This window comes from Pristis pectinata, chromosome 5 (genome assembly GCF_009764475.1).
Source record: "Pristis pectinata isolate sPriPec2 chromosome 5, sPriPec2.1.pri, whole genome shotgun sequence".
Taxonomy (NCBI): Eukaryota; Metazoa; Chordata; class Chondrichthyes; order Rhinopristiformes; family Pristidae; genus Pristis; species Pristis pectinata.
Window position 1 is genome coordinate 109258364 of NC_067409.1, and position 12366 is coordinate 109270729.

A 12366-nucleotide genomic window follows, 5' to 3' on the forward strand; every position below is an offset into this window, starting at 1 on the left:
ACAACGATGTAAGATGAAGACCAGTGCTTCTGCTTCAAGCATTGGGTATAGGGCCTGCTGTGGGGTGCCAATTTTTTAAGCAACCCTGGTTGTGATTGGGCTTGGTAAAGAACAGTCCTGTGAACATAGAGCATGGAAACAGGCCTTTCGGCCCAACTGGTCCATGTCAACTGTGCTGCTTGCGAGCTAGTCCCCTCTGCCTGTGTTTGGCCCATAGCCCTCTAAACCTCTCCTGTCCATGTCCTTATCTAAATGGCTTTTAAGTGTTGCTAATGTGCCCACCTCAACCACTATTTCTGGAAGCTCATTCCAAATACGCACCACCCTTTGCGTGAAGAAGCTTCCCCTGATGTCCCTTTTAAATCTCTCGCCTCTGATCTTAAACCTATGCCCTCTTGCTTTTAGCACCACCTCCCTGGGAAAAAGACTATGTGCTTTCACCCTGTCTATACCCCTCATGATCTTATATACCTCTGTCAGGTCACCCCTCAATCTACTTTCTGGGGAATAAAGTCCTCGTCTATGCAATCTCTCCTTGTAACTCAGGCCCCCAAGTCCAGGCAACATCCCGGTAAACCTTTTCTGCACTCTTAGTTTAATAACATCCTTCCTATAACAGGGTGACCAAAACTGTACATAATCCTCCACAAGCAGCCTCTCCAACATCTTGCATAACTTCCCAACTCCTATCCTCAATGCCCTGACTGATGAAGGCCAGCGTACCAAACGCCGCCTTCACCATCCTATCTACCTATGACACCGCTTTCAGTGAACTCTGTACTTGCACTCCTCGGTCCCTCTGTTCCATAACACTCCCCAGGGCCCTACCATTCACTGTATAAGCCCTACCTTGGTTTGATCTCCCAAAATGCAACAACCTCATATTTATCTGGATTGAAAGCCATTTGCCAATCCTCAGCCCACATACCCAGCTGATCAAGATCCCCCTGTAATTTTTCATAACCTTCTACACTATCTATTTTACTTACTAACCATGCCTTGTACATTCATATCAAGATTGTTTAACAAATAACAAAGGTCCCAGTACTGACCCCTGTGGCACACCACTAGACACAGGCCTCCAGTCTGAGAAACAACCCTTGACCATCACCCTCTGCTTCCTACCACTGAGCCAATTATGAGTCCAATCCACTGTCTTCCGTGGATCCCATGCGATCTAATCTTCCAGGCTAGCCTGGCACGAGGGACCTTGTCAAAGGCCTTGCTAAAGTACATATAGACCACATCCACTAACCTCCCATCATCTACCGTCTTGGTTACTTCCTCAAAGAAATGCAAGAGATTTGACAGACACGACTTCCCATGCACAAAGCTTGTGCTGACTGTTCTGGATCAGGCCTTGGCTCTCCAAATGTTGGTAGATCATGTCCCTCAGAATCCCCTCCAGCAATTTACCCACCACTGATGTCAGTCCCACTGGCCTGTAGTTTCCTGGCTTGTTTTTGCTACCCCTTTTAAACGACAGTACCACATTAGCTACTCTGCAGTCCTCCAGAATCTCGCCTGTCGTCAGAGATGAAGCAAAAATCTCAGCAAGGCCTGGCCTCCTCCATTTCTTCTCCAGCTTCCCACAAGGTCCAAGAATGCACCAGGTCAGGCCCTGGGGATTTATCCGCCTTAATGCACTTTAAGGCCTCCAATACTTCCTCCCTGCTGATTTGTACGTTACTACTCATTTCCCTTATTTCCTTAGCTTCCATTTGCTTTCTCCACAGTAAAAACTGAAGAGAAATATTCATTAAACATCTCTTTCATTTCCTTTGGTTCCATACACAGACGGCCATGCTGATCTTTAAGGGACCTATTCTCTCCCTAACCTCCCTTTTACTCTTGATATAACTGTTGAATCTCTTGGGATTTTGCCTCACCTTGCCTGCCAGAACCTTCTCAGATCCTCTTTTTGTCCTCCTAAGTGCACTCCTATGCTGCTTGTAGTCATCAAGAGATTCACTGGTTTCCAGCTGCTTAAACGCAGTGTATGCCTCCCTCTTTTTCTTAACCAGAGCCTCAATATCTCTCCATCAGCCAGGGTTCCTGAAACCTGCCAGCCTTGCCCTTCACCATAACAGGAACATGCAGGCCCTGAACTCTTGACATCACACATTTAAAGGCCTCCCAGTTGGCAGACACTCCTTTCCCTGCAAACAATCTCAACCAATCAACCTCTGCAAGATCCCATCTGATGGCTCCAGAATTTGCTGTGCCCCAGTTCAGGACCTTAACCTGTGAACTTGTCGTCCTTAATTTTCTCCAATAACTATCTTAAAACTAATAGAATTATGGTCATTGGACCTAAAGTGCTCGCCGACAGACACTTCTGTCACTTGCCCTGCCTCATTCCCCAGCAGGAGGTCCGGTCTTGCACCCTTTCCAGTAGGTCCCTCTATATATTGATAAAGGAAGCTTTCTTGGACACATTTCACAAATTCCACTCCATCCAATCCTTTTACCCTATGGTTGGCCCAGTCAATCTTAGGGAAGTTAAAATCTCTCACTAATACTACCTTATTATGTTGACAACTAGCTGCAATCTCTCTGCATATCTGCTCCTCCAATTCCTGCTGACTATTGGGGGTGGGGTGGCGAGTGATAATACAATTCCATCAGAGAGACCCATCCCCTCCTTGCCTTTAAGTTCTACCCATATGGCCTTGGGGGATGATCCCCCAAGAATATCCTCTAAGGACCGTTATGTCCTTTTTCATCAAGGTGGCAACTCCTCCTCTCTTACCTGTACCATCTGTATCCTGGAACATTGAGCTGCCAGTCGTGCCCATCCACGCCTTAACAGTTTAAACCAACGGTCTTTCCTCTCCCTTTACTGTGCTGCTGTCTATCTGACGACTAAACTTGTTCTCATTGGCTACGGTATTATCCCCCCATTCCTCAACAGCCACTCTACTGCTCGGGGGGCCCCCCCACCCCCACCCCGCCACTCTAGTCTAAACCCTCCCGAGTCACTCACTAACACACAGCTGCATTGACCAGTCCCTAATGGAATAATGATTTCCAGAGTAAACTTTTCTTTATTTAACAACGCTAAAACTACATGCTGGTTTCAAGCCTACTTTTACCCTTCTCCACGCCAACCCCAAATCGGTCGGTACGAGTGAGTGTAGGTTCAAATCCTCAGTGCTCTCATTGCCTTTGGGGTTGTTTTGGGATAGTCACATTTTTGAGTGAATTTGTTTACTCGCCAAGGAAGGTTGATGCTGTGAAATTTGGTAATTTAAGCATCTTCCTTCTTGGCCCCTCTCAGTCTTTCAATAGGCATGTCCTTAAGTCTGGTGGTATGTCCTGAGGGCACGTACCACCAGACTTTAAGGACAGCTTCTACCCCACTGTGATAAGACTATTGAACGATTCCCTTATACGATGAGCTGGACTCTGACCTCACGATCTACCTTGAGTGACCTTGCACCTTATTGCACTGCACTTTCTCTGTAGCTGTGACACCTTACTCTGCACTGTTATTGTTTTTACCTGTACCACCTTAATGCACTCTGTACCAACTCAACGTAACTGCACTGTGTAATGAATTGACCTGTACGATCGGTTTGCGAGACAAGTTTTTCACTGTACCTCGGTACAAGTGACAATAATAAACCAATACCAATAAATAGGAATTTATCTATCTTGCCACTTGAAGAAAAAGGGAAAAGGAACTCTATTTCTAACTACTGTCTTTTTCCCCCCCGTCAGCTAGCCAAAAAGGTCATCGGACTACAACTCTATCAAGATGAGTTGTTCATTGTATAATATGATTCTGGGTCCACCTCTACAATCAGGTTGAAGATGGCCTGTGACAGCAACGGAGGAAGAGTTTTAATTTTCATCCTTATTTAGAATAAAGCTTTCTCAGATGCTCAAATATTTCCTTCTTAACAAAGTGGCAAAGTTGTTATATTGTTGATTAACTTTCACTTTTTTTCCTGACAGTAGCTTACCTAGGCATGATATTTTGAAATTACCTACTACGTAAATGTGTAATTTCAATTCTTTCACAGTTGAGTGCTGTTTGGAAAGGATAGCTTTGCAGATTTATCAAATGTGTTCACTTGCCTTTAAGTTAAACAGCAGGCTGGGAAGTCTGAATACTTGCCATTGAAAAGAAAGTGTGGAAAATTTAAGGTGTCTCTATAGATAAAGCATTTTGCTTGCATTACACATTATTTCACTGTTAGTAATTATCATGCAAGCATTTAAATGTCGTTTGGTTTCAGCCCAAACAAGGTTAAACAATCCCTTCAATTTAAATGAGCTCTGACTCACAATTATAATATGCCTGTATCTTCTCTGATGCCTTTATTTATTTATCTTGCATATTAATCTATATTGCATTTATAAGGGATATTTGAGATTATCTGTGTATACTAGCATCACTATTATACCATGATTGTACCAGAATTAAATACAACTGTAGAACTTCTTGCATCAGATTGTGATCTGGTAAAGGGGAGTAAAAACCACTTAGTTTCTTATAATCTTTGACTTTAAATCATTAAATGTTGATCATGGTATTCTGTTCGCTATTCTGTGTTAAATATTACCAAGTAACTGAAGGATGCAAGGGGCACAGCATATCATTGGTGATAGAAAACTTGCTCACTGTGTCTCTGAACCATGGTATAGACTCTTTGCAAGCTGAAATTGTGCCTGCAATTCTTCCATTTTATTGAAAGGATGCATGTCCTTAAGTTCTAATAATTTAACAGAAAAAAACAGAATGAGCACAGGTTATTTCTTGTAATGACACTTACAAAGGATGTTGTCTATTTCCACCTGACCTGCCCCCCACACCCCCTTCCCCTGCACTAAAATAACAATCAGGATTCTGGTTCTCCTTTTGACAGATTTATACGTGTTTTAACCCACAGCAAATAATAAAGTTTCTTCATAAACCTACAAGAATGGCATGGTGCAGAGATAGCTGACCTCCAGCAACCATAACCACCTTCCTAAGTCACCCCCTCCCCCCACCATTAACCTGGAAATTTGGCGTGTCCCCGTCGACCCTGACCAATTTTTATCAATGCACCATAGAAAGCATCTTATCTGGATGCATCACGGCTGGTAAAGCAACTGCTCTGCCCATGACTGCAACAAACTGCAGGAAGTTGTGGACACAGCTCAGCACATCACAGAAACCAGCCTCCCCTTCATGAACTCTGTCTACACTTCTCACTGCCTCAGTAAAGCAGCCAGCGTAATCAAAGACCCCACCCACCCCAGACATTGTCTCTTCTCCTCCTCCTACTGGGCAGAAGACACAAAAGCCTGAAAGCACATACCACCAGGCTCAAGGACAGCTTCTATCCCACTGTTATAAGACTATTGAATGGTTCCCTAAAACGATAAGATGGATTCTTGACCTCACAATCTACCTCGTTATTACCTTGCACCTTATTGTCTACCTGCACTGCACTTTCTCTAGAGCTGTTATACTTTATTCTGCATTCTGTTTTTATCTTGTACTACCTCAATGCACTGTGTAATGAATTGATCTGTATGAACAGTATATAAGACAAGCTTTTCACTGTACCTCAGTACATGTGACAATAGTAAACCAATTTCCCCACCCCCTCCAAAATCTAATGACTTTAATTCTCACCTGGAATTCAAGAAACAAAACTAAAATAAGATCTGCAACCTGGTGGTCCTGCCCAAACCAATTGACAGTACAATCAAGGCTGAAAGAGCAGTAATTGGAGGAAATGGGTAACTGTTTCTTTGTGAATCTTGGAACATTTACAAGGACCCCGTGGCCCATTGTGTCCATGGCATTCAAAACAGCGCCACACAACCTCAACCCTTCTATTCCAACATGTGGTCTGCAGCCCTGAAGGTACACACCTATGGTCCGTGTTCCTGGTCCCTACCACCCTCTGGTGAAAACAGTTTTCCTCATCTCCCTTCTAATCCTTTCACCAATCACTTTAAATCGATCCTGTGGGTTTCTAACCCCTTTGCTAAAGGAACAAATTTCTTTCTATTTATTTTATGTAGACTCATTACACATCAATTAAAGATCATTTCCACCATTGAAATCTCTAGCTTCTCTCATTTCTCCTCATTGCTACAATTTTCTAGTCATAGCAACAACTTTGCAAATCTCCTCTGCACCCTATGATGTGTTGACCAAAACTGCACAAAATATTATTGATGTGACATAACTGGTATTGTACACAGTTCTAGCATAACCTAACTGCTCATACTATGTTCCTGGGCTAATGAGGGAAAGTATTCTGCACACCTTTTTAATTAACTTGTCGTGCTATCTTTAAGGATCTTTGGGCATGCACTCCAACATCCCTCTGTTCCTCTACGTCACTAAAAATGCATAATCTCTCATTCCTCCAAACTGAATTCCATTTGCCATATTCTTCCACCAAATTGACCAGTCCATCATTAACCTCCTGCAGTCTGCAGCATTCTCTGCACTGTCAATCACAAGGCTAATTTCTGTAACATCTGCAAATTTCTTAAATGTAGAGAGCACAATAAAGTCTAAATCATTAACATACATTTACTATAAACAACAAAGGACCAAATACTGAAACTTGTTGAACCCCATTTGTGACAGTTCCCCCTTTGCAAAATTGCAGATCAACTATCATTCTTTGCTTTCTGTCAGTGAACTAACTTTAGAACTAATTTGCCTCCCTCCCTTCGATCACACAGGCTTTTATTTTAGTTTTGGCCATCCTGCCGTGTTAAATTTTAGCAAGGCTAATGACAAGATCGATGTTGACTAAATCAAATCTCTTTGTGTCTCGTCACCTCAAGATATTCAGTAGATTTAATCAGACACGTCTTTCCCTTAACAAATCCATGCTGACTTCTTTGATTAATCTGACTGGCCTTCATGAAGGAATATATCTTTTAACATTGATGTAGCTGCCCCCTTCCCATTTGTTGTTTAGTTGTCCATCGTACTTCATAATTGGAGGTGGCAGGATTACAAAATTATTGTCTGTCTGTTGATTGATGACTCACGTGCTTCTCTGTAGTTATGGTATTTCCATTGCCTATTGCACATGTGGATTGTAACTTAACTAGTTGGACACTTCTTAGCTAAAACTGGTATCATTTCTGACCCTGGCATTCACCTCCACTCTCCTCAATGAACCACAGTTATTTGCTCAGTTTGATAGCAGTGGTAGAGCGAGGAAGGTGCACGAGTCACACACTGCAGAAAAATACCCCTCACCTGCAGCTGATAGCCCATCTGAATCCAGTTCTGGGCTGCTAGAGTTGTTCTGAATCTATTGTATTTACTGTCAATATTGCCACACAACACTGGACAGTGTTTTTAAGCCTACTTTAGTTTCTTGTGAATGTCATGTAAAACTTTTTGGAAAACAAAGTACTTTGCTCATTCTGTAATGTTAGAAATGGAGAAGAACTGAATGCCCATTTACTTTTATGACTGGAATATTCAGTGCAGAACTTTAAATAGAAATTATTCAGTGCATTCCTTAGCTTAAACTGCACAATTATCACGTGAATCAATTCATCATGTTAAAAGTGCAAACATTGTAACTTTAAGAAACATTTGAAAGATGTTCATATACCCAAAGCCAACACCCATTCTGCAGCAGCAGCATTTGACAAGATTCCTCACAGGGAGATCAACAAAACAGTGATGTGGTAGACCCTTAACTGCTCTCTGAACTGACCTCAAAAGCCGATCAGTGGTTCAAGCTGGCACCTCGCCATCACCTTCAAGGGCATGATCTGGAATACGTGCTCAAAATGGTAAATCTTCTGAATGATTACCTCATCTGACAAAAACTACCAGTAACACCAATCTCCTGTGATTGGATTTAAAGTGGCTAGCTGTGGCACAATTATTGAGAAATCGTAATCATGCAAGATAATTGGCAGGAAAATGACTGAACTACTTTCTCTTACCTGTTAATGTGTTCTAAACATTTCTTCAGTCTGAGAATTTACTTCTGTACAGAAGAGAAAATATACAAATGAGTTAGTATCTTGATAAATGCTGAATGTCATTCTGTGGAATGTCACTCAAAACTCCACAAACTTTTAAGCAGATGTGGTGGAGGCAGATCTTGGAACAGGACCAATTAGGCCAAATTTCTGCATTTTTGATATGATACTGGAGTGTTCCGTTGTGAAAAAGCCAGCATCTATTCCTTGCAATCTGATGACGTGCATGGTAATGGGATCTGCCAGGATGGTGTCACTTGCTAGAATTCTCACAAGTACCCTACACTAATATGCTTAGCCCAATTCACTCCATAGTGTTTGCCCCACAAGACAATGTAAGAAATAGGAGGAGGAGTATGTCATTCTGTTCCTTGAGCCATGTAAGTATAATCAACAGCATCACTTTCTTGCATTAACACTTGATTCAATACTCTTTATTTCCTTAATATCTAATAATCTATCAATCTCGCTAAAAGATATCCAGCTTCTGAGCCTCCACAGCTCTAGAAAAAGAATTCCAAAGATTCATCACCCCAGGATGATCTTGAAATGCACAAAGGTGGATAAATCCTCATGGCCTGGCCAAGTGTATCGTACAATGTTATGGAAAACAAGGAAGGCAATTGCTCAGGCTCTGAGAGAGATTTCTGTAACTTTGTGAGCCACAGGTGAGATACCAGAATATTGAATCATAGCTAATGTTGTGCCTTTATTCAAGAAGGGCAGCAGGGATAAGCCAGGGAACTATACCCAAGTGTGGTGGAAAAGTTATTGGAAGGGATTCTGAGAGGCAGGAATTATTTGCATTTGGAAAGGCAAGGTCTGATTGGGGATATTCAGCATGGCTCTGTGCATGGAAACCATGCCTCATGAATTTGATTTTTTGAAGAGGTGACTAAGAGGATTGATGAGGGCAGGGCAGTAGATGTTATCTACATGGACTTGAGCGAGAGCTTTGACAGGGTCCCAGATGGTAGGCTGGTCCAGAGGGTTAGAACACATGCGATCCAGGGTGAGCGAGCCAATTGGATACAAAATTGGTGTGGCGGTAGGAGGCAGATGGTGGTGGTGAAGGGTTGTTTTTCAGATTGGAGGCTTTTGACGCGGGGATCAGTGCTGTACCCTCAGTTGTTTATCATATAATTTGGATGAGAATGTAGGAGGCATGATTAGTAAGTTTGCAGATAACACCAAAATTGGCAGTACAGTGTACAATGAAGGAGGTTGTCTAAGATTACAACAGGATATAGATCAACTGGGAAAGTGGGCAAAGGAACGGCAGCTGGAATTTAACTCAGACACATGCAAAGTGATGCATTTTGGTAAGTTAAATCAGGACAGGACACACAGTGAATGGCAGGGCCCTGGGGAATGTTGTTGAACAGAGAGACCTTGGGGTACATAGAACACTACAGCACAGTGCAGGCCCTTCGGCCCACAATGTTGTGCTGACATTTTATCCTGCTCTAAGATCTATCTAACCCTTCCCTCCCACATAGCCCCCCCATTTCTCTATCATTCATGTGTCTATCTAAGAGTCTCTTAAATGTCCCTAATGTATCTGCCCCCACAACCTCTGCCAGCAATGCGTTCCACGCACCCACCACTCTCTGTGTAAAAAACTTACCCGACATCCCCCTTATACCTTCCTCCAATCACCTTAAAATTATGTCCCCTCGTGTTAGCCATTGTCGCGCTGGGAAAACGTCTCTGACTGTCCACTTGATCTATGCCTCTTATCATCTTGTACACCTCTATCATCACCTCTCGTCCTCCTCCTCTCCAAAGAGAAAAGCCCTAGCTCACTCAACCTATCCTCATAAGACATGCTCTCCAATCCAGGCAGCATCCTGGTAAATCTCCTCTGCACCCTCTCTAAAGCTTCCACATCCTTCCTATAATGAGGCGACCAGAACTGAACTCAATACTCCAAGTGTGGTCTAACCAGAGTTCGATAGAGCTGCAACATTACCTCGCGGGTCTTAAACTCAGTCCCTCGACTAACGAAGGCCAGCACACCATACGCCTTCTTAACAACCCTATTGATCTGTGCAGAAACCTTGAGGGATCTATGGACTTGGACCCCAAGATCCCTCTGTTCCTCCACACTGCTAAGAGTCCTGCCATTAACCTTGTATTCTACCTTCAAATTCGATCTCCCGAAGTGTATCACTTCACACTTTTCCAGGTTGAACTCCATCTGCCACTTCTCAGCCCAGGTCTGCATTCTATCCATATCCTGTTGTAATCTATAGCAACCTTCTACACTATCCACAACACCACCAACCTTTGTATCATCAGCAAACTTACTAACCCAGCCTTCCACATCCTCATCCAAGTCATTTATAAAAATCACAAAGAGCAGGGGTCCCAGAACAGATCCCTGCAGAACACCACTGCTCACCAACCAACAGGCAGTCCATCTACCACCACCCTCTGTCTTCTATGAGCGAGCCAATTCTGAATCCACACAGCCAAATTTCCCTGGATCCCATGCCTCCTGACTTTCTGAATGAGACTTCCATGAGGAACCTTATCAAATGCCTTACTAAAATCCATGTACACCACATCCACTGCTCTACCTTCATCAATGTGCTTTGTCACATCCTCAAAGAATTCAATCAGGCCTCGTGAGGCATGACCTGCCCCTCATAAAGCCATGCTGACTGTCCCTAATCAGCCTATGCTTCTCCGAATGCCTATAAATCCTGTCTCCAAGAATCTTCTCCAGTAATTTGCCCACCACTGAAGTAAGACTCACGGGTCTGTAATTCCAAGGGTTATCCCTACTCCCTTTCTTGAACAAAGGAACAACATTTGCCACCCTCCGATCATCTGGCGCTACTCCTGTGGCCAGTGAGGACGCAAAGATCATCGCCAAAGGCGCAGCGATCTCTTCCCTCGCTTCCCGTAATAACCTTGGATATATCCCGTCCGGCCCTGGTGACTTATCTATCCTAATGTTTTTCAAAAGTTCCAGCACATCCTCTTTCCTCATGTCGACATGCCCCAGCATATCAGCCTGTCCTACGCCATCCTCACAAATGTCAAGGTTTCTCTCTCTGGTGAATACCAAAGCAAAGTATTCATTAAAGACCTTCCCTACCTCTTCCGACTCCAGGCACATGTTTCCTCTTATAACCCTGATCGGTCCTACCCTCACTCTAGTCATCCTCCTATTCTTCACATACGTGTAGAACACCCTGGGGTTTTCCATGATCCTACTCGCCAAGGACTTCTCATGCCCCCTTCTAGCTCTCTATTAAGTCCATTCTTAAGCTCCCTTCTGGCTACCTTGTAACTCTCCAGAGCCCTGTCTGATCCATGCTTTCTAAACCTCAGGTAAGCTTCTTTCTTCCTCTTGACAAGATATTCTACATCTCTTGTCAAGTACGGTTCCTTCACTCTACCATCCTTACCCTGCCTCAATGGGACAAACCTATCCAGAACCCCATGAAAGTACTCCCTAAACAACCTCCACATTTTCACTGTGCACTTCCCCAATTTACCAATTCTGTTCCCAATTTATGCTCCCAAGTTCCTGCCTAATAGCATCATAATTCCCTCTCCCCTAGTTAAATACTTTCCCATATTGTCTGCTCCTATCCCTCTCCAAGGCCATGGTAAAGGTCAAGGAGTTATGGTCAATGTCTCTAAAATGCTCTCCCATCGAGAGATCTGAAACCTGATCAGGCTCATTGCCTAGTACCAGGTCCAGTATGGCCTCTCCTCTAGTCGGCCTGTCCACATACTGTGTCAGGAATCCTTCCTGGACACACCTAACAAACTCTGCCCCATCTATCCCCTTTACACTAAGGAGGTACCAATCAATATTAGGGAAGTTGAAATCACCCATGACAACAACCCTGTTATTTTTGCACCTCTCCAAAATCTGCCTCCCAATCTGCTCCTTAGCATCTCTGCTGCTGTTGGGGGGGGGGGGGGGGGGGGGGGTCTGTGAAATACTCCCAATACATAGTGAAAATACATGTACAAATACATAGTTCCATGAAAGTGACAACACAGAAAGAGTGGTGAAGAAGGCTTATGGTACGCTCTCCTTCATTGGCCAAGGCACAGAGTACAAGGGTTGGGATGCCATGTTACAGTTGTATAAAACGTTGGCTAAGCTGTACCTGGAATATTGTGTGCACTTCTGGTTGCCACATTACAGGATGGATGTGATTAAATTGGATAGATGCAGAAAAGGTTCACAAGCATATTGCCCATCTTGAAGGGCTTGAGTTATAAGAAGAGATTGTAATAGACTGGGTATGTTTTCCCTGGAGCAAAGGATGCTGATGGAGGTTTATAAATCTATGAGAGGCATACATAGATTGGGTAGATAGCCAGTGTCTGTATCCTACGGTAGGTGGTGTCTAAACATAGACG

At 43.4% G+C, this 12366-nt stretch overlaps 1 protein-coding gene across 2 annotated transcripts in view; it reads left to right on the forward strand.

Annotated features, from left to right (window-relative positions):
- The window catches only part of wipf3 (WAS/WASL interacting protein family member 3), a 48551-nt gene extending 44076 nt beyond the window's left edge, over nt 1-4475 (forward strand). For both annotated transcript variants that reach the window (XM_052016623.1, XM_052016624.1), the window contains one exon: nt 3724-4475. In XM_052016623.1, the coding sequence (XP_051872583.1) occupies nt 3724-3764 (41 nt within the window). In that variant the 3' untranslated portion in view covers nt 3765-4475. The remainder of the gene's footprint in view (nt 1-3723) is intronic.
- The last annotated feature ends 7891 nt before the right edge of the window (nt 4476-12366 follow it).